Source organism: Podarcis gaigeae (assembly GCF_964106915.1).
Source record: "Podarcis gaigeae genome assembly, chromosome: 1".
NCBI classification, from domain to species: domain Eukaryota; kingdom Metazoa; phylum Chordata; class Lepidosauria; order Squamata; family Lacertidae; genus Podarcis; species Podarcis gaigeae.
In genome coordinates this window covers 90381647-90408043 of record NC_139678.1, presented here as the reverse complement: position 1 = coordinate 90408043, position 26397 = coordinate 90381647, and the positions used below count along the sequence as shown (strand labels likewise).

Here is a 26397-nt window from a genome sequence, read left to right as displayed (position 1 = left end):
ACCTATATAAACCTGAATCGACACACAGAGAAAGAAAATCCACAGCATTACATCTCCAGAGAGTCTCTCTTTGCTTCTCCCCCAGCTTCAGCCAGCTTGAGTCCAGGTCAGCCAGCCATGCTCCTCAGTCTCTGGGTTACAGTCTCTCCAGTCAGCACCCAAGATAGTTTTGACCTTTGTTCTCCTCCTCCTTCCCAGCACACCTCTTGCCAAAATCCCAAGCCTCCTGTAAAGACACTTTTCTCCATCAGCCTTCCATCACTTTGGTAGCCTGCCAATTCTCCTGCTCTGCCAACTCCTCAGAGCTGGGTGGGGAGGGCAGCTCTTTTGCATGGCCAATGACCCTTAACGGCCCAGGACTCTTCTTTAAGGCTATGCGCTTAACTAGCCTGGCCAGGCTGGTTTGTATGAGCCTCCTTGTCTGGCACAGTTATGCAGCTTGCATTTCCCCTTCCTATCCTAAATATTAGCTAGATTCCGACATTCATTAATTTTTTAGGTTTAGATCCCGTACCCCCCCCCCCCTTATGACAGTATTTGAATTGCTAGTTTGCTCCTAGCAATTTGCTCCTTTCTCTGGCAGGAAGGCAATAAAAATGTCTTTTTTTATAAACAAACAAACCCAGCCCCAATTAAGTCACCACCTATGTCACCTACACTATGTACCCAGACGTTCAACAGGACATACCCTTGCCCCGATTGCACTTTCTCCCCAGAAAAGGAAACTTATTGCCCGCCCCCGTGTCTTTTCCCCACCAGCCAACCCTCCTTTAAAGTCCTGAGCAGTCTGGGCTGATGGCGCAAGGTGGGTTTGGAAGCGCGACCCTAAAGCAGGCTCCCTCTTCAGTCAGTCCTATTAATGGCACATGATATTCCCCACGAAGTGTGCTTTCCTCCCCCCCCCCCCTTTAAATTTCATACTCCGAAATATCTCTGTGTGTGTAAAAGAGAGAGAGAGAGAGACTTGGACATCGCAACATAAATGCGCGCTAAGTCAACTTGAGCATGAGTATCTCTCCGCCCCGGTTCCTTCAAGCACCAAGCTGCTGAGGGGCCCGAAGGAGGCGGCTGAGGCGACGCCTTTCCTCCTGACCTCGGGCCAACAGTTGCTCGCGGGAGCGCGCTCTCCCTGACGGGCACGCGCCTTCCTGAACGCCCAAGGCGAGCGCGGGCAAGTACCGTAAGCTATAACGGGAAAAGCGTGCGAAGGATGAGGGGGTGTCTTGTGAGGGGAGGGGGCTGCGGGCCTTGCCAGCAAAAGGGGCAGGAGCGGAGCATGTTGGTCTCTTAGGGGCAGAGGGGCAGGCGGGTTGGGGCGCAGAGCTTGGTCGGGCTTCCTCTCCTGCGCTTATTTATACTTGACTACAGCTAGTGATACTTTGGTTTGATACTGCAGCTCCTCGAAGTGAAAAAAAATGCATTGCTGTGTGGTGGTGAACTGTTCCTTTTGAACAGCTGGAGAGGGAGCTCCGCTCCCCACCTTCACTCCAACCCCGGTGTGTGTGTCTAATAATATTGGTTTGTGGAGAGGAATGCTTGTCTCCTATGTCCTCCTTTCAGTCTGTGGGGCTTTCTGCCCCTCCCTCAGCTCGTTTTTGAGGAGATAGTTAGAGGGAGAAAAGAAAGAATTGGAGGCGGGGAGAGAGCTGCGTGCAACTTTTATTTCTCTTATAAAGAGCTCTGTTCTTCCTGTTCCCTCCAGCTTGTTGTGTTTATTATATGGGGTGAGGGGAAGGGGAAGGGGGGGGGGAGATGGGATGGGAACTGTGGCGTCCTCCAATTACCCCCCCTTCATTTCCAGCCTTTTTTCTGTTTGCATATCTTTGTAAGGGTGGGTTTCAAGTTCAACCATCTGGGACTTGTCTTTTATGGCTGCAAGGAATAGGCAGTGCTCAGTTTCTAACTAAGGAGGCACAACTCCTGGCTGTCAATATCTGCCCCTCCTCCCCAATCCTACTTGCGTGGCAGCTGCTTACAGTTGTTTATTGGTGAGGGAATGCACTCCCTTCTCTGTTGTTGTCATCTTTTGCTCCACAGCTGAGCCCTGGCATGGGGAGAGGGACAGGAAAAAGATTGAGGGTTGTACTACGGGGCCATAGGGCATTCACTGGGTTTTAGTTTATGTTGCTGGGACATTAGGAGGAAACAGGCCAGACCCTTTTAACAAACTGCCTACAGCCACCCCTCTTCCCCTTAACGGAAAGGAGGGGACAGTGGAGGAGCAACAGTGTTGGTTTTGAAACAGGCGTTTTGTATCCTGCTTGCCTCTCTGTTGGGAAACAGGCAGTGACATCCTATTAATCGGAAGGAAATCTGAAACCATCGCAGCCAAGAGTACAAAAATAAAGTGCCATAAGAGTAGACCTGCAAACTGTGACTTGACACTTTCTGTTAACTAATGAAGAACAGTTGTCTGCTTTTAAATCTGCCAGGATCGTAGCCTGTGCTTTGCAATATATTCTATAGAACTTTATAGTGGTATAGCATGCTTTCCAGTTATCTAAATAAGCCTGTGAAGCTGAGAAACAGTACTTGCCCAAGACCATTTGGTGATTTATAGCTAAATGGACATGCAACTCCTTCCAAACTTAAAAGGCTGCCTGTTATCTCACACTGGCAGTTGGTGCTCACTTGTGTAGAAGTCAGTGGGCCAGGAAGAGTATGCTTTCTTGAAATAACTAGGGTTCTTCACAACTTTCCTTTCCTCATGGGCTTCCAAGGTAACTGGGATTTCAGGAGAGTGTGATCAAACTCAGGTGACACTTGGGTATGCAGTGCAACATTAAAGGGCATATAATTTCTTAGCTGAACTGTATTTTTGAAATGCCACATACCTCTGACACACAGAAACAATGCAGGAAGGAACAGCAAAGCAGGTAAGAGGTTAAATCTGATTATATAGGCTTTCCAGCTACCTCAATGGTTGGTCTAATGCTTAGAGCAGAGGTGGATACCTTTTCCAGTATTCCCTCATGGATAGTCACCTGGGGCTGCTTGTAGGGCATGTAGGGCACCCCCAGAGGCAAATGGGGGTATAGCACCAGATGTGACTCTTCCCTTTGTAGAGTAGGCTACATTCCAACTATGTAGAAGTTGAAAGTTTCTACACACCTACACACCCACACAAATCTCTCCATCCATGCAAGTAAGAGACATTGTTATGGTTGAAGGATGCATTTCAGCCAGGCAACAGCACTTCAGATGAGCTTAGAGCAGGACTGGTGAAGGGCAGGGTCTAGGACAGGGGTGTCAAACACAAATTAATCAGGGGCCACATCAGCTCAATATAAAAACAAGTGGAGGTTTCCTGAATGCATGTAAAGTGGAGGTTTCCTGTGTAGAATGGCCGGCACTGCTAGAGGGCAGACGTTCTCTGGCTTGTAGGCTGCCGCGCATGCACTGAAGAGGCGGCTTTCTTGTGTCAAAAAAAAAAAAAAAGCGCGAGAATAAAAGGTGAAGGCTGGCGGCAGCTACACGAGCCACATAACGAGGTCTGGCGGGCCGGATTTGGCCCGCGGGCCTTGTGTTTGACACCCGTGGTCTAGGAGATTAGAGGTTAAATAGAGAGGTCTGGAGGGCCACATCCAGTCCCCACACCTGCTCCCCTTAGGGTTAGGCATGGTTCTTTTTCTGTGAATTCTTATTCATACTTCCCTGTCCAATCTTGGGGAGGGGGCCCTCTTCTGTAGCCACTCTGTTTCTGGGTGCCAACATTGTCACAGAGCAGGAAGGAGTGGAATTGATAGGGCTACCTTGCTCTGCTCTGCTTGGAAAGTTAGCTGCTTCGGCAGTCTTGTAGTACAGGTGCATCAGGGGATGACAATTTAAGCTCTGTTTCTCTTGACTCTGCTCTCGCTTATTGATGCTTGGTCCAGACTTCCAGTGCTTGTCAAGCTTTCCACTGTACTTAGAGGAATCCTAATTCCTAACCAGTGTTAGAAACTGAGATGTGAAAGCTAGGAGCTAAATAGCACCTTAAACGTAGGTTATGGGTGCAACAGCAGAATGTCTAGGTGCACTTTTTTATAACAAAAATACAAAGCTGAAAATGAATGAACTGCAACTAAAATATGTTCATTTTTCACGTGGTCTAGTCCTTCCCCTGCTCACCCCCCTAATATTCTTAAGAGGGTCTCTTCTCCAGCCTTTAGAGCAGGGGTAGGCAACCTAAGGCCCATGGGCTGGATGCGGCCCAATTGTCTTCTCAATCCGGCCCGCGGACAGTCCGAGAATCAGCGTGTTTTTACATGAGTAGAATGTGTCCTTCTATTTAAAATGCATCTCTGGGTTATTTGTGGGGCATAGGAATTCGTTCATCCTCCCCCCCCCCCAAAAAAAATATATTCCGGCCCACCACATGGTTTGAGGGAGGGTAGACCAGCATACTGCTGGAAAAGGTTGCTGGCCGCTGCTTTAGAGAGTAGCTGGAAGTGGGGAGACAGAAAAAGGTCTTCCTTTCCTTCCACTCTGCAGTTTAAATCTGAAATCTTAGGCACAGTACTGTGCCCAGAGCTCAGAAACTGCTCACACTAATGAAATTCCCTGTCACAAAATATGCCTAGAACAATGGGAGTTTTGAACACTGCTCCTAACAATTTATATGTGTGTTTTCTCACATTCAGGCTTTCTCCTTTTTCTCTTTCTCTTTCTCTTCCCCTTGCTCTGTTCTTTTCTCCAATATCTGATTTATATGGTTAGGTCCTTGGTGGCAGGCACCTATCAATTTTTGCTTGTGATGTAAGGTGCCATGTACATTGATGGTGCTATATGAGCAATAGTAATGTAACCACTGTGGTGACTTTTGTCCTTAATGTTAAGTATCTTATTGCAATCTCTCTATAAAGATCTCTGTTCTCTGATTACAAACGACTTCAGATTGAATCACTGCCTACCAATGAAAGGAGGGCCAACAAGCAGGGCCTTAGGTGCCGTTTTTAAGGAATGGGCAGGTTCATACAGTTCATACAAAGATTCTTTCAAACTACCTGGTCACAAAAACCATTTAAGGCTTTATAGAGTAAAACCAGTGGTTGGGAAATATTAGAAAAAGATGGAGACAATTGGAAATTGCAGAGTTTGGAGAAAATGAAGGATAAAGTGTGAGACTGGTTACACCAGTGTTTCCCAACCTTGTGCCTCCAGATGTTTTTGGCCTACAACTCCCATCATCCCTGACCACTGGTCTTGCTAGCTAGGGATGATGGGAGTTGTAGGCCAAAAACATCTGGAGGCACAAGGTTGGGAAACACTGGGTTACACTACGCTCAGATTAATGAAGTTTTTAAAAATGACAAAAAGTTAGGGTTCCAGGTGGAGAAATCGAAATTGGAAACAGAACTGTTAGAACCTAAGACTAAGGTACTTTCAAGAATGTATAACTTGCTGTTAAAATGGAATACACAAGATGAAATGGTTAAATCGGCTATGATAAAGTGGGCACAGGACATTGGGCATAATATCATGTTTGAGGACTGGGAAAGGTTGTGGACCAACGGGCTGAACTTCACTGCATGTAATGCTTTGAAGGAAAATGTAATGAAAATGATATATAGATGGTACATGACCCCAGTTAAACTTGCCAAAATATACCATTTGTCTGATAACAAATGTTGGAAATGTAAAGAAAATGATGGAACATTCTTTCACCTCTGGTGGACCTGCCCTAGAGTGAAGGCCTTCTGGGAAATGATATATAACGAGCTGAAAAAGGTATTTAAGTATACCTTCACTAAGAAACCAGAGGCCTTCCTTTTGGGTATTGTCGGCCAGAAGGTGCTAAAGAAGGACCGAACATTTTTTATGTATGCAACAACGGCAGCAAGGATACTCATCGCTAAGCACTGGAAAGCTCAAGATCTAACCACACTGGAAGAGTGGCAGATGCAACTGATAGACTATATGGAACTAGCCGAGATGACCGGCAGAATCCGAGACCTGGGAGAAGAGAAAGTTGAAGAAGATTGGAAGAAATTTAAGATTTATTTTAAAAAGTACTGTAGTTTGGTTGAATGTTAAGATGGAGGCTAGATCATAAATAATTGACCACCACTAAATTAGATGCAATTAGGATGATAAGTGAGATTGAGGAAAAATCATAAACCTTTGGGAGAATTATTAGATTGTATTCTAAATGAATGGGACATAAGAATGTAAACAAGATGATAAATCGCGGGCAAGAATTGACAATGATGCAAGTGGGAGCGGGAGACGTGAGGGAGTCCAAAGAAGTTAATAAACTATGTTATGATATATGTTACATTGTTCATTATATTTGCATTTATGTTTAAAAATCTTAATAAAAATATATTTCAAAAAAATATAGAGTAAAACCAGCGGTTTGGATTGGGTCTAGAAATGCAGTGTTAACCAGTGGAACTGCTACGTACTGTAATAGTCTTAAATAAATAATATAGGGCTTGACTTTTGATTGGCAATCATCTTGGTGTTAGGTGTAGCAACCTTAAAAGCAAACAGAGAGGAAACTGATATACTTATACTATACTCAGTTATTTACTGTCGCTTTGGGTAGTTCTACCTTAGCAATGATAAAGAGTTCTCCTTAAGAGAAGAAACAAGTTGGAAAGTTGTTTGTGCAACTACAACCTTTCTACTTCCTATGTTGTCTTATCACTGGAACTATTGGGCATTACATGTATTGCAGCTCTGGAATGAGCTGACCCATGTTGAATATTTTCTAAAAATTCCCTGAGCAAAACACTTCAGCTTGTGACCAAGTCTGTGGATTCCCCCACCCCGCAATCAGAGTGTTGCTTCCTTAATTTCTTGACATCCTTTTACCACCTGTGAATTTATCTGCACAAAGCAACTTTGGCCTTGGTTATGTTATATGTGCTTGAAACATCCAGACTTGATTACTGTAATATACTCTACATGGGGCTGCCTGTAAGAACATAGATTGCTGCCTTGAACCATGCCGAGATATGGTCTACTTCGCCCAGTATTTTCTATTCTGATTTGCAGAGCTGTCTGGGATCTTAGCAAAGTGTTTTCACATAGCATGCATCATCATCATTATTTTTCTGGAGATGTCAGGGATTGAATCCTGAAACCTTCTATATGCAAAGTGTGTGCCGTACCACTGTGCTGTGGTCTATTCTTATAGAAGCCAAAAGTTTATTTGTTAGCAGGTATCTAATTAGTAAAGAAAGTATGTGTTCTTTTCTTGAACATAGCAAGTGGATTATCTAACAAGGGGGCAGCCCCACCCTACATAACTGATCACAAGACATGCACACCATTTGAATGGCAATACCCATCAACTTGGGCCCCCTTTCAAATATTGTATTGGGGGGGGGATGAAGGGACCCCAGCCCCAGAAAACTTCACAGTGGTTCAAATCTTTCTAGGAGCCAACTCTCTCAGAAAGGAAAGTATACTTACTGATTATTTGTGTATGCTAACATAAGAAATCCACTGTGGATGGATGCCACATTAAAAATGGTGACATGTTAAATGGCATGTCTAGAGAGTTTGACTACTAACTAGAAGTTTCAGTTCCAATTTGGGCAGCAAACCTAACCACATGTTAACACATTTGACTAGGTATATAGCCAAACTCGCAGTGCCCAGGGGATGGTAAGAGATCCAGCATACAGTGACTAATTATTATAGCAAAGAACCTGAAATTATCCAAAGGTTTATGTGATTAGAACATTCTTGGCCACTGTTGCTTTGCCAAAATGGAAGCCAAAAACTGGTTTTACAGGATGATTTTGTGCAGCGTATTATCCTTTGAGCAAACAGTGTAAGGTTTTGTTTGTTTTTCAAATCAGAAAAGTAGTACCAGTAATTCTTGATGAATTCAAACTATTTATTTCTTGACTATATATTTCTCCATTTATCTGCTCTGTCTCTACTAAGTCAAAGTGCTTTCTCTCCTAATCTAGGATGCAGTCCTGACCCAGCTTACCTGGAAGTAAGCCCCATTTAATTCAGTTGGACTTACCGTATTTTCGCCCTATAGGACGCACTTTTCCCCCTCCAAAAATGAAGGGGAAATGTGTGTGCATCCTATGGGGTGAATGCAGGCTTTCTCTGAAGCCTGGAGAGTGAGAGGGGTCGGTGCGCACCGACCCCTCTCGCTCTCCAGGTTTCAGGAAGCTATCCACAAGCCTTGCAAGCCTGGTGGGAGTTCCCGCGGGCTCGCAAGGCTTGTGGGCAGCAGCCTGCAGCCCACAAGCTCGGGGGACAGCGGGGAGGCGCAGCGCTGCCATCCCACTGTTCTCCGACCTGGTTTGGAGGCTGCCAGCCCCACAAGCTCGGGGGAGGCTCGGGCATCCCCCGACCCAGCCCCGCACCTGGGGAAAAAATAAATCCCCCCCTTTATTTCCCCCCAAAAAAACTAGATGCGTCCTATGGGCCGGTGCGTCCTATAGGGCAAAAAATACAGTACTTCTGAGTTAGATATGGTTAGGACTGTCCTGTCCTTGCACCTTGTCTGTTCAATATTTCTTAATTCTGTTCCCTCTTTGAGTCCCCTTTCACACATTTCTTGATTACTGCATTGAACTTTCACTGTCAAAATCTCCTCTAGTTCTTTTTCTTTCTGAAAAATATAATTTTAATTTTTTGTTATGACAATAAACTATAATAATATTTAACAAACTTTGGAGTGCTGCTGTTCTTGTCACATTACCCATTTTCTTCTTTGAGTTTGTACTTCTGTTGCAAATAATAGAATCATTATCAAAACATTAATGAATCTGTGGAGGCACGTCTCTCTGTAGTAACTTCTCTACTTCCGCAGGCTCAAATAATAAGAATTGTTTCCATTGTTGTAGAACTGTCTTTAATGTTTGGCTCCTGGACAGAGTTGTTTTTATTTTATTTAATCAATGAGAGAAGTTTCAGTAAAGCCAGTGTAAGTCTACAGATCTGAGACTCACAGTGCATCATGGTGCATGAGTTAACTTGTATCATAAAACCCTTAAATAACCAGTTTGAACCTAGCAACATTTTGGTCATTTCTGGAAGTTCTAGCATTCTAGTATGTTCCATCAACCATCTTGGTTTTCTTGACTTTCTCTTCCTGTATTCAGGTTAGGACTGTGACACTCTGGAGAAATCTTTTTGACATGGGTATGCCTTCCAGCTAATCCAGGGATGAAAAGAAAAACAGAAGAGTATTCATGGAAGCCAGTACTACAGAGCAAATCTTCTCCATGTGACCGATTTAAGCATGCCTGCTGCATCTGCAGGGGGTTTCTTTATGTTTATGGTGGACGGCAAAATACTAGCTTGAATGATTTCTGGCGATACAAGATAGGTAAGTTTTCCTGTTCACCAAATAATAATAATAATAATAATTTTAATAATAATAAAAAGTTTTATTTGTATCCTACCCATTTGACTGGGTTGCTCCAACAAATTATAAAAACATCAAACATTAAAAACTTTCCTATAGAGAGCTGCCTTCAGATGTTGTCTAAAAGTAATATATCGTAGTTACATGTATCATTATGCCACTGACTAAACCAAATCTACATGCTGTATTCACACAAACCTGTTTTTCTTCTGGTGGTAACAATTATTCTGAGACAACCTGATGAAATTTCCACCAGATTCTTTCTATAGCATATTCCTGCCCCCCCCTAATCCAAGTAAACAAAGTAAGATTAATGAATAAACTTTATCACCCTAACAAGATTACAATAATAATAATGATCGTTATGTGGATTCTTCATTCAAGCCCACCTTTATGGAAAGCTAACACAAACCTTTTCCACATATGAAAATAAAAATAATGTAGAAGTATTATGATGACTACCTGAGGCACTTGCAGGCAAATGTTTTTGTTTTTCTGGTAGACAATACCCTTGGTTTCCTGTGTTGATAAGGAAAAGTGAACATACCTGTTCAGAAACCATTGCTGTTTCTCTTGTGTGATCCAGTGCAACAGCTTTTATGTCATTACCATTTCAGAAACTAGGAGAATGCTGAGTTTATATCAAGTCACAGGGTAGTAGGCCATGGGATAAATACACAGTTTAATTACACATTATCAAAAATCGAGCTGCTGCCAAAATGTTATATGTCCAGTCCACACTGCCTCTATAACATATAGTAAAATATATACATTTCCTTGCTGCTGTCCTACATCAGCTGCCACTGGAGGGGCAGGAAGTCTCACTGCATTCTCATGCTAAGCAAATTAAACTATGGTTATGGAGGGAAAGGATGAAACTTGGTAAGTGGTGACTGGTTTTGGTGGCAGCCCATATTTCTGATGTGCATTTTCTGCCTCAGCCATGTGTTTGGTCTTGGCCAGCAACTGTTTGAGAGAGACTCAATAAAATGCAAACCGAGACTGCATTTGTCCAGTAACATACATCCTTTTTAACAGATAAGTCTTGTTGGAGACTAGTGCAAGCAGATGGAGCCAGTATTTTCCAGCGTTGCAGACTGGCCATTGTGAAAGTTGTCCATAGAGCTGAAGCTCTTGCCTTGTTTTCTAATACACAGGAACCCATAGGTATCCACTTCAATGCATCACAGAGGATGGCAGTCCATGTTTTACTTGCTTAATCTCTGTGGAATTTTAACAGAGCTTGATATAAATAACTGCTCCATGTTGGGAGAAAGACAGGTTAGGTGATTTCATGGGTCCCTTTCACACCTTGACAATCTTAATCAAAACACTTTCTAGAGAATAATGAATGGGAGAGACTAGAAAACTCAGAGGATGGCCCTGAAGAACTGGAGGAGCACACAATGGTGGATTATCAGGCAAGTTTGAATTGATTTGTTGTTGTTGTTTAGTCATTTAGTCATGTCCGACTCTTTGTGACCCCATGGACCAGAGCACGCCAGGCACTTCTGTCTTCCACTGCCTCCCGCAGTTTGGTCAGACTCATGTTTGTAGCTTCGAGAACACTGTCCAACCATCTCGCCCTCTGTCGTCCCCTTCTTCTTGTGCCCTCCATCTTTCCCAACATCAGGGTCTTTTCCAGGGAGTCTTCTCTTCTCATGAGGTGGCCAAAGTATTGGAGCTTCAGTTTCTTCAGTTTCAGGATCTGTCCTTCCAGTGAGCACTCAGGGCTGATTTCCTTAAGAATGGATAGGTTTGATTTTCTTGCAGTCCATGGGAATCTCAAGAATCTCCTCCAGCACCATAATTCAAAAGCATCAATTCTTCGGCGATCAGCCTTCTTTATGGTTTGAATTGATTTAGTCCTGTACAATACAATAACTAGTTCTTCTTTGCTACTGTGGACTCAGCTATACAGTTGCAAACATAATGTTTTAAGTGTATTTTAAGTGCATTATACAAATGTGACACTAGATGGTGAGCTTATGGCAAATTCAATATATTTTTCAAGACACTTCTTAAAAAAGCATTTTCACAGTGTTTTGTATATGTGTCTAGATTCCACCTGTCATTTCCCCTTTATAGTCTGTGTGGCTGGTGCTGTTGTGTAGTTTAGTTTCCTGGTCGGCTCAGACTTCTGCTTCAGGGTAAGAATCTCTATTCTCTTCTTCCTGCAGCAGCAAAAATATCCAGCCCCCCCCCCCCAAGAAACTGCTGGGTATGTGTAACACCTGTATTCCTACAGGTCAGGTAACTGTTGTTAGCAGAAAGAACTCTAGAAGGGGAGGGAACAACCCTTATTTCCTAGAGAGGTTCTGCTACTGTGTTCTTTGAGGGCCTCCTTTCACTGATCACATTTTTGAGACATAAACCTATAAATACAAAGTGTGATTGAACAAACACACACTTGCAAACATATGTATGGTTGTTGTTTTTCTTTAACTAAATTAGTGAGTGGGTAGCGTTATTATTGGAGTAAGATGATAGTTTGCTGTTCTCCTTTTAGGTGAAATAAGGTGAACAAGCATTTGGTTTGCTGTTCTCCTTTTAGGTGAAATAAGGAACAGAGTACCATGGTTTTTTTGCAGGTGGCTTTTTTTAGCATATTGTACTCTGTTAGTGACAAGGTTGTTTCGTTGAGAGGGAATGACAATGAAACAGCCAGTCAGCTGTAGGAGGACATTCCTTTCAGTAACGTTATTCAATTTATTTTTACCTACTAGTGTTGATTTAAATATTAGAAACCTTACAGCTGGCCTATGTGGAAGCTGTCAAAAAGCACATCTATGTGGTGCTCTGGCTGGCAAGCAGTCACTTAAAAAACATCTTATCTTGTGTGTCAGCTTAGTACGTGCAGCATCTGTCATGTTCGTCAGTTATCTTTGTGACTGCTGACACTACCCATTTTAAATGTTACACCTGATGCGTTTCTGCAGCCTCTGTGGAGGTAACATAACACTTCAAATCAGCCCCAAGTATATGTCCCACAAATTAATTTGCACAGCCCCCTTAAAAGATGTGCCTTGAAATTATTATTTGTTCAGTAGACATTATAGATACCCCCGACAATAGTGTATTTAAAATATTTTTGTCATTCCTACAGGCCAAGCATGAGGAAACTCACATTTGGGCCACTCTATCTGGCACTTACTTATCATGCTGGCCACTAAAGCGAGATGAGCGCCGTAACCCCAGAGTTGGTCACGACTGGACCTAATGGTCAGGGGTCCCCTTACCTTTTTTATCAGGCACTTAAGCTCTCTTAGCCCTCTCCCCTCACTGGCACTGCTCCGTGCCCTGTCTTTCTTTTCCCCATGATAATGCCTCTTGCTTGCCTGGCATTTTTCATTACAGGAATGTAGCCCTCCTGTCAAATCCATTGCCCCACTGGCTTTGCCCTCTCATCACCACTGGCATGTGGTCCCCAAAAGTTGCTCACAAGGGAATGTAGCCTCGGGCTGAAAAGGGTTCTCCACTCCGGCTGTAGGCTTTAACACCTTGCAGAAAGGTTCATTGTCAACAAATATTGTAATAAATGTTCTGTGACCACAGTACTATCCCCCTGAAGTGGCTATTGGGATCTGCCTTAGTAAGCAAGCCTTTTGGATTTAATTCTATGTGTTCAATATTTAAGTGTGCTTGCAATCACAAAAGTTGGCATAGCCCATTCTGCGCCTCTCTCCATTGAAACATGCAACATTCACTTCTCAGGATTCATTGCAGGCCGGACTGGAGTATGGTTTTAGCTTCTTTTGGCGGGGTATGTATGTGTAGAGCATGGTGCATGGGACCATTACTCCTTCCATATGTCTGTTGCTGGAGAGCAGATTAGATTGTGATTTGAAATTTACAATGAATTCACTTGATTGCATTTGACTTTGGAAGATACAAGTATGTTTTATAAGAAAATCAATATTTTACTTTCAGGGTATCCTCTATATCTTTGGTGGAATGGTGGATTCTGCTTTCACACTGAGGAAGAATCCTCTTTGGATGTATGACACTGGTATGGAACTAGACAAGCAACATCTTTAAACAGGATTGCATATAGATTTGATAAATACGTAGGTAGGGCAGCCTGTTTGGGTGGAGTAGACAGGTGAGAATCTTTTGGCATGCCTTGTTTGCCAGTATATCTGCCTGAGCTTGCTTGAAGCATCAGATTTCCAGTCAAGTTCCAGTAAGATCAATAGTCAATCCATTTGAACTGTAGAATGTTTTAACATTTCAGGTAAACGTATCTATAGAAAAAGAAACACCAGGCTATTTAACAAGAAGCTTCCCCCGTGTCTAATTCACTATAGGATTATTCACAGCAAAACTACCCAACAAAAGTACAGGAGTAGGAGGAGGTTGAGAAATCCACTTAACTACCTTTGTGTTGGAATCAATATTTCACTAAACACAAATTTAGTAATTAAGCTATATATTTGTGACAGAACACTGAGTATTAGGGGCCAGGGCAGTCCTAGCATTCTTCCATTTGTTGATCATGTCTTTTCTGTATAGTTGGCAGGGATTCAGTTCCTGGGGACCATGAATTGCAGCCAGAAGCCTCAAGCCAATTTAATGGCATACTAATACCTTTCAAACATTACAGAAGAGATATAGTTGGCTTGTGTCTGAGAACCAGGGGTCTGCTCTTTTGCTATAGTGTATGCAAAACATTTCTTAGGTCCAGGCCTCATGAGAAAGCAAGATGAGATCTCTGCATATTCCCAAGGATGGTGGGTGGGGACACAAAGCCTTACCAGCCAATACTATAACATCATAACAACAGTACGTTCATCATCTTCTTTGGATTGGGGACAATAAATATGGTTGTATTTTTTGACCATAGGAAGCTGAGTCTGATCAGTGGTTTGTCCCATCCAATATTGTCTATCCTGGTTCAAAGTGGCTCCCCCAGGTCTCTTTTTGCCATGATATCAGATTTTTTTAAAAAAATAACTGAATATACCTAGGAATGAACCTGTAGCATTAAATATGCAAGACACTGAGCCATGGGTACTTCTTATTTTTTGCCAGTGTCACTTCTGACAAACACTGTTGAGATGCTACTTTGGGGCGATATTTACGACAGATGAAAGCTACCTTAGTTGCTGTTAAGGAGAACTGAACAACTTTCTTGGTTCCCATTTCCACAGTTCAATGAGCCTTGCATGACATTACAAATAGAGCAGGAGTACCCTCTTGTGGTTAGTATTGTAACTGATATTTTATTGAAACTGCAGATTCAGCTAAGTGGATGCTCCAACTCACAGCAGGGGAGAGTGAGGTAAGAAATTTGGAAAACAGAAATGTGTGAATCATACATGAAACATGTTGCTTTGTTGATCCAACAGCTTGCTTAGGAATATGTTCTGAAAACTGTTCCAGACTGGGTTCATCCAGGGAAACGCAGCAGCAGAGTAATTTTATGCTGTTGGTATCACTTTTTCACTGTAAGGGGAGGGATACTTATTTCCTCTATATTCTTAAATCATCTATATAGCATGTATATTTTTGGATCTTAAAATAGGAGTGGTGTATCACTTGGCCTTTGTCAATACAGGGAAGGAAGAAATTTCCAGCAGCTTTCATCCCCTGCAGCCTCTGGCACTCTTCAAAATCCAGCACACTGGAGCATATTACAGTGGTACCTCGATGCTTCAGGTTACAGACTCCGCTAACCCAGAAATAGTACCTCAGGTTAAGAACTTTGCTTCAGGATGAGAACAGAAATCGTGCTGCGGCAGCAGCAGCGAGAGGCCTCATTAGCTAAAGTGGTACCTCAGGTTAAGAACAGTTTCAGGTTAAGAACAAACTTCCGGCGCGAATTAAGTTCTTAACCCAAGGTACCACTGTACTGGGGGGGGGGGCAGCTGAAAATGGCTTCCTTCCCCATTCTACTGACTTTACTGCCAGCTGAGCAACACAGTTGGACACAACCCATGAGTGTTTCTTTGGTTATAATATGTAGCACATTTATAACTGCTCTCTATACCAAATTACGTATGGTTTATTAATTATAGATTATGAGCTGCCCAGATAATGTTAAAGGGTAGCTATATAATTTTTCATTAATAAATACCAGGGTTTCTTCATGTATATAGGTACTAAAGAATATTTTGGTGAAAACCAGGCATACCATTTGGAAGCATGCGGCACTAGGGAAGTGTAGGCTGCCAAACTTTATGAAGACAAGCACACACAACCAAGAGCTTAGGTTCAGGCAGCTCTTAACATCAAGGATCAAGGTGGGGGCAGCCTGTACTTGTTCCTTCGAGTTTTGAACTACCTTCCCTCCTAAGCAGCAGCAGCAGCAGCAGCGGTAGTAGTAGTGATGCAAGGGGCTTAGTCAAAGGGTGAACAGAGGCAGCCTTGCCTTTCCAACTTTTACTCCTGTGAAACTGTACCAGAGCTTTACTTCTATGTTGTAAAGAGCTTCCAAGCTGCTTTCATCCTCCATCAGACACACTTTGCCCTAACCAGCTTTGCAAACAGTGCTGTATTACCACTTTTTTGAGGGGGGAAACACTTTGAAGACTCACTATTCAAACAAACCTGAAGGAAACATGCAACTGTTTCTGAGGGTTGTTGCTTCTGGTGAATATCTGAGGCACAGATATTCAACTATGATGTAATTGCCACTTTTAACATGCAGGTCCCTACCACCCAACTATTTGTTAACCCATCCTTTTCTGAGAGGGGTTTATTTTCCTAGATGATGCCCTTCTCTATAGTTAGGATGGTTTCTTCTGGTGGAAACATTGCATGGACACAATACATTTCTTACACTTCATTGCACTAGCTATTTATTATTAGAAGTGCTCCTACTGCTCATTCTGGACTTGAATTTTCTGTTACCTAATTTTTATAGTAGTAGGGGATTCTGTAGTAGAGTGACAATGTAACTAACTCTGCCTTCCTGGGTAGAAATGTTTGGAAAGTATGCCCTTTCCAGAGGCACCACCATGCTTGCTTATGCAGTGCAATGGAATATGAGTAACTCTCATGGCTGTTCATTGCTTTTTTTCTACTCCTTCAATTGATCGCAAGCCCCTGTCCCATACCCATCAAGTGGTTGTATGAACAGAAATACTCAGTGGTATTTTGGGTTAAGAACATAATTCGTTCTGGAGGTCCGTTCTTAACTTGAAACTGTTCTTAACCTGAGGTACCACTTTAGCTAATGGGGCCTCCCGCTGCCACTGCACAATTTCTGTTCTCATCCTGAAGCAAAGTTCTTAACCCGAGGTACTATTTCTGGGTTAGAGGAGTCTGTAACCTGAAGTGTCTGTAACCTGAAGCATCTGTAACCTGAGGTACCACTGTACCGATGTTCATAAAGGTGTCAGTTATTGGTGTTTTACAAGGCCAGTGTGAATGCATTTTTAAGTGGAAGTAGTAAGGGGGGGGGGAGTCTGCTTGGATAGATGTGATGGCAACAACTGTTAATGGTAGTTGTTTCATTACTATCCTCTCTGCAGGGAACGGCTCCAGTTAATCGGAAGGGCCACAGTGCAGTTGTCTACAAAGGCATCATGTACATGTATGGCGGATACGTTGACCTTAAGGGTGCTTCTCAAGAATTCTGGACTTTATGTCTAAGTAAGTAAGTTGAGCTTTCTCTGTAGGCATGTTACTGCAACCCAGCAGTGAGGGCTTGTGTCCTTATTAGGCTTATCGGGCATCCTCCTTGGGCTGTGGTGTGATTTGGCCCAAACTGCAGCCACCACTTGGTGTCATACGGCATCAGCCATGGGACAGACAGGTAAACCTGCAGGGCCATCTTGAAAATGAATAATTGGTAGTATACTCTATGTGCACTTCCAATTGTTGCTTTCCAGCTGCTGGTAGAATTTTGCACTTTTCTGTCACCCTACCCACCTGTCAAAGTGGTATTTTGTGTGTGTGTGTGTTTCAAATTCAGCAACCACCCAATTAGTTAGAAAGGAAAGAGCTAGAAATTCCTTTGATTCTTTGCAGCCACAGCTTGAATTTAAGAGTGTCCTTTGGGTTCTTCCTTTGAAACTCAATCCCCTGATGTCATGTGACTGGCAGTTGGACAGTTCTGTCAAAGTGGCCAGCAGTGGGTAGGGGAATTTTGGATCCTGCTCTCCATCCCTACTGAAGTGGCTGGTGGTTATGATACAAAACCCTTTTGAAACATCTAGAATGAAAATGTAATCCTGTAGCTGGCTTTGGCTCCATGTTTATCTGCGTATTGAATTAAACCAGGGATGGGGGAACTTCAAGCTTATGGACCAAATATGACCTTTCAAGCCTCTCTACCTGGTCCTCTAGACTCTTCCCAGGCCACACCTCTAAGAGCCATGCTCTATGCCCTCCTCAAATGCTTATGCATGTCTGGAATGTGTAACGGCAACAGGATGCCATCTGCATGCCTTGAAGGAGGATGGTGGATATGCAGAAACCTCTAACTTTGTATTCCTGTGGTAAAGGCACTTGTGAAGGAGTACTCTGCAGGATTAAACCCTCCTGCTCTCCATTGAGAAAGAGGACAAGACACAGCTGCTTCCCCTGCTCCCCTCCCAACCGTATGTTTAGTTAGGTTTTGCAAACCCTTATTAAACATCAGCTCACCACCTGAAATGATTTGGATCTGGGGAACTGTGCACAGCCTTTAGTCACATCTGTTGATTTTTGTCTCTGGTCCTACTTCACTGGCATGCAAGCCCCAGAAGGGAATGTGGATGTTGGGCTGTAAAAGGTTCCCCTATGTTGAAACAGAAATGGACTGTAATCTTCTTCCTTCAGATAAAAAACAGTGGACACCAGCTGTATCTTACGGTGGTAGCCCAGGCCCTCGACATGGCCACTCAGCTGTGGTTCATGGCAACAACATGTACTTGTTTGGAGGGCTGATGGGTCTGAATGAACAAAAGGACTTCTGGAAGTGGGATTTCATGGCTGCCAACTGGTCTAGTATCAGAACAAGGTAAAATCTTTTGAGAGCTATTCACCAGCAGTTTCAGCAAGCTGCAGTTTGAGAATGGAGTAGGTAAAACTACCCAAAATTAGAAAGGTTAAAAATATGTGTGTCTCGGGGAGCTAGGCAGCTATGACGGCTGCCTCTGAGGGATGTGGATTAAGCTGTATTTGTACTTTGTGGAACAGCTAGTTGGTTCCCTTTCTAACGTGGGGTAGGGAATGTGTGGTGCTCTGGATGTTGTGGGACTCCCAACCCCCATCAGCCCCGTCTAGTGTGTCCAGTTCATTGGGGATGGTGGGAGTTGTAGTCTAGCAACATCCAGAGGGTCAAAAGTTTCCCACCTCTGCTTATAAGCTGTTGAACTCATGCTTTAATAATGCACATGTTCACATCATTCTAGTCACATTCTCTGTGATCCAAAGAACGCTGTTGAAAAGCAGAAGGCATTTCTAATGCACTTCTTGGGCAAGGTCTTCTGTGGTGTAGTGGTTAAGAGCGGTAGACTCGTAATCTGGTAAACTGGGTTCGATTCCCCGCTCCTCCACATGCAGCTGCTGGGTGACCTTGGGCTAGTCACACTTCTCTGAAGTCTCTCAGCCCCACGCACCTCACAGAGTGTTTGTTGTGGGGGAGGAAGGGAAAGGAGAATGTTAGCTGCTTTGGGTAGTGATAAAGTGGGATATTAAATCCAAACTCCTCTTCTTCTTCTTCCTGTTCTGGAAGAGGCTGCTGTGGGAAGTCAGGCCCTGATATGCAAAACTACAATGCTGTGATAAGGGAGGATTACATTTATATACTGAGCCACACATTTCTGTCAGAATCAGGCCGAGACTTTTTGAGGAGGTACCTTTTTAAAAATTAGGGCTGTTTCACAAATGTTTGTACTTTTTAAAAGAAAGTATATTCAACTTGGGCTGACCAAGAATTATTGCATAATGATCTGTAACAGTCAATTTAGGGAGCATTATACATTCAGATACCTTCATTCAGTGCAGTTCCCTCTATCTTATGTAATTAATGATGCTGTATAGTGCTGACCAAACAGAAATTTAAATCCTACCTCATTTTCATCAGCATAAACATTACTGATCTGTGTTCCTTGTTCTCTGTTGTGCTTGTGTTTAGTCACGGGCCTCCTAAAGTGGTGGGACACTCAGCTTTAATATTTGAAGATTCCATGCTGCTCTTTGGCGGAGGAATTTCTAATACCAGGCCAAGCAGTATTCTATGGAAATACCATTTACCATCTCAGATGTGGACACAACTGGCTAGGACAGCAGAACCTTCATCCAAAGCTTTTCACTGCATGTTGGGGATTGGATATGGCTTCCAAGGGATTGCTGGTTCTTCAAGGAAGTCACTCAGCTATTTGCATCAAAAGGAAATGGGTTGTTCAAAGCTACTGGCCATATCTAAGCAGCATGCCTGTTTCTGTGAGTATATTCACCAGGAGCCCTCATACCAAACATTCAGCAATGACGGTAGCACTGAAATTGAAATGAAAACCTTTTACCTGTCTCGGGAGGAGCCAGGATTTTGCTCACGCCAAACCACTTCAAGTTCAGAACTGAGTGTAAATGAGAAAGCATGCATATTGTCCGAGAGAGAGAAAACATCCTACCTAAACCTACCAAGAGAACAGGACTTTACAGAGGAAAATGCAAGTTTCATTGATCTGACACCTGCCTCTGTGGATATTTGTGAGTCTTCTGCCTCCATGGACATTAGTGAGTCTTCTGCTGTGCTGCTGCTTATTGGAGGTAAACCTTTGTCAAGTTCCTCTTCAATTTCATTTTGGCAAATGGAGCTAGACAAAATTTAAATGGTGCATATACACATACTAAGGAGTGAGAACAAAAATACACCCTGTTGTATTTTACCCATTTTGTCATGAAACCAAAATGTCATGTGAATATGAAGTATCTAAGTATTTGAGAATGACAGCGTTACCACTTCATGAAACCACTCACTCAGGGAAATAAACCATGCTGCTATTTTCAATGAATTGATTTAGGCCCATATACTTGGATTAAGCAGGGACGCGGGTGGCACTGTGGGTTAAACCACAGAGCCTAGGACTTGCCGATCAGAAGGTCAGCGGTTCGAATCGCCGCGATGGGGTGAGCTCCCGTTCCTCGGTCCCTGCTCCTGCCCACCTAGAAGTTCGAAAGCACATAAAAGTGCAAGTAGATAAATAGGTACTGCTCTGGCGGGAAGGTAAACGGCGTTTCCGTGCACTGCTCTGGTTCGCCAGCAGCGGCTTAGTCATGCTGGCCACATGACCCGGAAGCTGTACGCCGGCTCCCTCGGCCAATAAAGCGAGATGACCTAATGGTCAGGGGTCCCTTTACCTTTACTTGGATTAAGCAGCTTCAGTGTGAATGCAGAAAAAGCGTCCAGTAAACCTGCTGCTTGTTCCTACAGCTAATTATTTTATTTATATAGAGCAGAGCTGCTCAAATTGTGGCCCATGGTGGTCTGCAGCATGGCTCTGGAGTTGTAGTTGAAGATGGAACATCAATAGTCGTGTTGATTTTTAATTGTTTCTTTAATGCCTTATATTGTATTCTTACTGAATTATAATTTGAAATCTATGGCATATGAATTGGAATACAATATAGAGAAAACAAAAGGAACAATAAAAATACAATTAAAAATCATACTGCTGCCAGCCTAGCACATTACAGTTGCTACACAATCCTTAATCAGTCTACCAAAACTCTCAGCAACCTTCAAGTGGTCCATGAGAAAATGTTTTGGAACCACTGCGTTAGAGGTGTACATAAGGACATGTTTAAACCAGTGGACAACTTAGTTCTTAGCTGATTTGCCATACCACTTGAATCTACATCACCCCATCATCTCTATAGAAAGACTCATAGAAAAAGAACCAAAATTAACTTAATTCCCCTGTAGTTAAGATAAGCAGGCTTCTCCCTCAGCCAGGGAAGGGTAAATGGGCAGAGTGCACATGTGCATACACTTACTCCATCCTTCCCCAGTAGCTAGGCTTTGGGTGAGGGGAGGGTGTCCCCCCCTTCTGCCAGTCTATTGGAAGATGTGATCTACCTGGAGTTTAGGTGGGGAAATGAGATAATCTCCCCCTAGCTTTTTTCAAAACTAATCGCAGAAGGGGTCTGTGCATGGCACAGCTGGGGCTGTATGTGACTCACCATCTCAGGTTCTAGGGTTTGAGCCCCACACTGGGGTATATATGTTCCTGCATTGCAATGGGTTGGACTGCATGACCCTTGTGGTCCCTTCCAACTCTACAATTCTATGATTCTATAGTAACTGAATATTATGCTGAAAACCAATTTTGGTGCTTGTTTGGGACTATCACAGTACTTTGCTGGTCCCCAAGGAAGGATATTTTTGTTGTCTGGCCATTCCCACCAGTGAATCTTGAAATCTGCTGTGCTCAATCAGAGATGGAAAATGGTCCCTTGAAGTTAACCTTTCATGACATTTGCCAGAAAGCAAGATTGCAAAGTACATAGCTAATGTAAAAGCCTGCCATATGCCTTATCAGTTTCAGAAGTGCTGCTCTTCAAATTTTCTTTAAAAGTTTAGCTGCCACTAAACAGCACACGGTGAGCTTTATAAGTGATCTTATTTTTATATTTTTAGACTCTGACATTTATTTTTTGTGATAAAACTACATAAAATTATATTACTATGTTTTTGTGATTAAACTATATAAGCATCATTTTTTGTATGTATGCTGTTTGTATCTGAGAAGAAATGCATGATTGAGGAAGGCTTTAAAGTTGGACAATAATGACAAAAGTATATATTATTAAACTGTTGGCAATATGGCTGGTTATTAGTCACCATCTGATTTAGACAATGTGGCACCTTGCGTGTAGCAACTGTGTAAAACACTTTTAAGAATCAGTGTACCCCCTTAGAATGAGGTGGAGGTCAAATTTGTTGATCTAAGAAGCAATTTGGATTCTGGAATAAAATTTAAGGCCTAATTCTAGGTCAGCAAGACAATTAATTCACTTTCCAGACAAAATTGTGGGTAGAAATCTTAAGACTGAACCTCTCTCCTTGGATGCAACTATTACTTGCTATCATTCATATGAGAGGTCAGCAGAAAATAGTGCGTTTTCAGTTCTGTATGAGAAACACAGAACTTCATCCAAGACAAGGGGGGCTGCCAGGGACAGGCAAAAATGCAGGAATGAAGCAGATTGTCTGCACATTGCAAAATTATTGTAAAAGAAAAACAGGTAGAGGCAGGCATTTTGCACAGTTGTGTTATATTTAGAAATAAACTACAACAGTTTGTGACTGATTCCAAGTGGACTACAAATCACAGTTCCCATATACAGATGTTCAGTTCAGTGCAGTTATTGTATAGCACAGTTTATATATGTTACCATGAAACACAGTGTTCCTTATATATAATACTTAAAAAACAAATAAGTTATACTCAGAGCTAGTGTCAAGCTCTACATCATTTAAAAAGAATTACAAATACAGCAGTTAGTGGGTGTGATTTTTTAAAAAACAAACAAAATACTCTAACTCAAAATAATAAATCTTACATACTTTAAAGTAAGTTTGTCCAGTTGAGGGAAGTAAGAGGATAAACAAATCAGTCACCAAACCTTTCTGCTGGGGGTGCTGCAGTAGAATGCTCCCTATTCTCTGATGAATGCGGAATGCCATACCTCCCCCAGGTCCATCAATTTCACAGTTAGAAAAAAGTTGAACATTTTGCTCCAGGAGGATGACTGTTGCTATTCAGTGTTTGCACCAGAGAACAAAATAATCACTAGTGAAACACAAGGTCTAGCTCACCAGACAGATAGATAGGAGTGAGCCTCCTTACAAACTCTGCTGTGCATGTACTGTAACATACAAGATGTGTGGTCTACAGACTCTACACAGGGGCATGATTCTCCATTGGCTTTACACATGTATAGGACTCCATCTAAAACTGTTGCTTCACACATTACTGGTTTGGGGAGCTGGAGGCCAAGCCTGGCACTTATTCCTTTAGCATGTAGATAGGATTGTCATTTGGTACATGTATGAACTCTAAGCATGGTCAGCCCATAAACTAGTTTATGAGCAGTTGCTGTAAACAAAAGTACAATTCTACATGCATTGGGCCAGGGTTGCGGAATTTGTGGCTCTTCAGATGTCTCACTTGTAGTCCAGCAACATCTAAAGGGCACCAGGTTCCACACCCCTGCAATAGGCAGAACAAAAGCTACTTTCCAAGCATTTCTCAATATGGTGGTTGCTCTCAACCAGCACAATCCTTCTAACATCAGGTAACAGTAATCTGCAAATATGCCGTCAACCTTAATTAATTAACCCCTAAAGCCAGTGTCTTATAGCCAAATGCTCAGGTGAGCAACTTTACTGCTTATCTCCACTGACACATATTGCATTTATGAAAGACTGAGTTACCTCTGTGATAACTGCACCTTTCATATGACAGTGTTTGCATGACACAATAAGCATTATTTCTTTTGTACAACGCAACCATTGAATACTGATGACATCTCATCATGAACTGCATGGCAATAACAAGGGCTATATACCACACCCAGTTTCTTACTGTGAACAGGAATAGGCATTTGTTTCTAGGAAAAAGACTGTCTACTTTGCAAGACATGTAGGTTCACCGTTAAATAAAATATAAATATAGATCATGAGATCTGTGTCTTGCACAGTATTCCTCCATCAGTCAAATGAATAATCAATTTTGGCTATATATTTTTTTAAAATACATTTGATAGCTATAGTGGTCAGCAATATTGCAGTCTAAGACTTTCTAGTGACTCAGAATTTTACAGTAGTGGAAATGAGAACAATTTCTTACATCTGAGCATCTCTCCATTTTTCCTTTGTTTTTGGCTTGGCTTGCATAGGACTCTAAATCACACAGAGTAACATAAATTTTGTTGTTAAGTAATCATTCTCTAACAACCCTAACATGCAACATTTTAGAAACTAGCTATACCTGCAATCTAGGAAACTCAATGAAGTTTCACTAACATTCTAGATAGCAAACCGTTGATTAACCTTTCTTCTACTTCCACTCTCTTGTAATCGGGGGTATATTAAAAAATAATTACTGTAGCATCTAAAATACACTCTTCTGTTAAAATTACTGATAAAACTCATGAGGTGATTTGGATTTTACCTCCAGATTGTTTGAAATAGTTTAGGCAGTTTCCTCTCCAGTTTGCTGATAGTCATGAAGGATATCTCAAAGGCAAATGCTAATCTGATGCATCTTGCACATAGGAGTTCAGCTACTGGTAAAGGTGAAATGTTCAGATCTACACTCAGAGCCTACTTTAAACATGAAACTTGGTCCTCACAATGCTACACATAAAAAGCATTGCAACTGCTCTTATTTCAAAAGCAGCAATTAACAAGTAAAGAATGGGGAAAGGGAAGGGTGATCAAGCTGTTCATAGTGTATTGGTTCATTAGCCTGTGTCAACCCACCCCCAAAACAAGGAAGGTTTCTTGCACCATAAAAATTGCTTCTTGAAACAGATACAACACTAAATAAATCAAGTTTAAGAGAACTTGCTCCAATTCTTTTAACCTACCCTTCCAACTGGGCAGCAAGTTGAGAGCCATTTTGGGAAGATAAAGATGATCACATTTCTACATTTTTTGTCTTTTTTGAAAACCAAAAGAATAAAGTTATTTTTTGAACATTAACAATAGAATTGTGTCCTAACCAATAACTGTGTCCTACCAAGTTTTATTGTTGACTCTCAATGCCCATGGAGAAACTGGTCCACAAACAAAACAAAAAAAATGCTAAGCATGAGTTAAACTTGGGATTCACGTAGTTCCACCAATGAACAGCAATTTCCCTGAGTTTGTAGTAGAAAAAGATTTCCCCACTGGTCCAAAACTATTAGCACTTCAATATACTGAGGGAGACTCTTTCACTAAATGTCCAGTCACTGGTCTAATTTGAAGAAGATAGGTGAACTACTGGAATGTGTCTGAACAAGACTAGAAAATCAAGATGTAAAACCTGCCAATTGCAACCTCATTTGAAGAAAAAAATTGTAGTGGAACAGAGGAAAAAGGCAGTAATTCTAATTAGTCTGTACTTATAGTACAGAAATCAGCTATTGACAAGTTCATAGAACATACCTTAAAACAATTTTCAGTTTCGTTGGAAGGAACTTTCCAAACAGAAGCCAGTGAAAAGCTGCAAGGGAACATGCCTTTCCATTCTGAAGCTCTTCTTCAGCAGAAGTTTACATACTAGCAGTATTCTAGACACATGTTATAGAGAATGGGACAAAATGTGGAACAGTTACACTCACACACTATGGTAGCCTAAAAGTGTTTGGTAGAAAATTGCTTTGCCTCTTTGACTAGAGAGAGCAGAACCTGCCAGTTGGGTAACCTATCGAGGTGCTGCATATTCAGTTTCTTTCATACATGGTGAGCAAAAGTGCAAAGTCTAGAAAGTGGATTAAGGCCAAGAACATTTGACAGATATCAGTACAAAAGAAGATTCAAAGGAGACGTTAAGAAAGAAGAGCTTGCTCTATAAAAACACCATTAGCACTACTTGCTTTTTATAGCAACAACCAGCAGGTGGCCTTAGAAGTTCCTATCCTCCCCATTACTAACTCGTTCATCACAGTGATGACTTTATTTACACCCCTAAAGCAGCAAAGAGCTTTATAGACAAAAGCACTGCTATGGATGGAAACCTTGCAGATTTCATTACGCGTCAGAATGTGTTCCAGTGCACTTTACAAAAGGTGCTCAGGCTTCCCAGCAGCTCTTCATACTAGATTTCCAGTTGCATGAATCCACAGTAAAACTGCCAGGCATTTTGCTTTAACCATGGTCTGAGCATGGGTCAATTCCAGGTTAAGTCCATTCCAGGAGCACGTTGCAGATGCTAGGAAGATGAGACTCTGTCAAAGCTCAGAGTTCAGTGGTAAGTAAACATTTCGGCCTTGTTGTAACATCTTCTGCAGCAGGGCTGAAATGAAAGCAACACATAATATGTGTGGGAGATTTAAGGGGAGGGTCCTACTCAGAAGAGGGGTCCTGCAACTGAATGAACTCAGCCAATTCAATAATCTGATGGGAGAGGAAACAATTCCAAACGAGG

General features: G+C 42.2%; 2 protein-coding genes across 5 annotated transcripts in view; one reads left to right on the top strand and one right to left on the bottom strand.

Annotated features, from left to right (window-relative positions):
- Window positions 1-860: 860 nt before the first annotated feature.
- LOC310847898 (leucine-zipper-like transcriptional regulator 1) lies at window positions 861-22082 on the top strand. 4 transcript variants are annotated; one of them, XM_083746128.1, is made up of 8 exons: window positions 861-1171; window positions 9060-9286; window positions 10667-10746; window positions 13256-13334; window positions 14563-14606; window positions 16801-16921; window positions 18092-18272; window positions 19392-22082. In XM_083746128.1, the coding sequence occupies exons 2-8, from the start codon at window positions 9124-9126 to the stop codon at window positions 20086-20088; spliced, it is 1365 nt and encodes a 454-aa protein (XP_083602254.1). In that variant the 5' UTR covers window positions 861-1171; window positions 9060-9123; the 3' UTR covers window positions 20089-22082. The 4 variants fall into 4 exon arrangements, with proteins under 4 accessions (XP_083602254.1, XP_083602255.1, XP_083602257.1 ...); XM_083746129.1 differs by having other exon boundaries at window positions 942-1180; XM_083746131.1 differs by lacking the exon at window positions 861-1171 and adding an exon at window positions 1842-2876.
- Window positions 22083-22517: 435 nt separating this feature from the next.
- EPB41L5 (erythrocyte membrane protein band 4.1 like 5) overlaps window positions 22518-26397 on the bottom strand; it is a 56802-nt gene continuing 52922 nt past the window's right edge. The window contains exon 26 of the mRNA XM_083738631.1: window positions 22518-26265. Coding sequence (XP_083594757.1) covers window positions 26208-26265 — 58 coding nt within the window. The 3' untranslated portion in view covers window positions 22518-26207. The remainder of the gene's footprint in view (window positions 26266-26397) is intronic.

What these genes read in the sequence shown, in the direction of transcription:
- LOC310847898 (XM_083746128.1), top strand. Translation starts at nt 9,124, where the DNA reads ATGAAAAGAAAAACAGAAGAGTATTCATGGAAGCCAGTACTACAGAGC. An exon ending in ACACAATGGTGGATTATCAG is followed by an intron (nt 10,747 to 13,255) that starts GCAAGTTTGAAT and finishes TTTTACTTTCAG; the next exon opens with GGTATCCTCTATATCTTTGG. An exon ending in TGGTCTAGTATCAGAACAAG is followed by an intron (nt 18,273 to 19,391) that starts GTAAAATCTTTT and finishes GCTTGTGTTTAG; the next exon opens with TCACGGGCCTCCTAAAGTGG.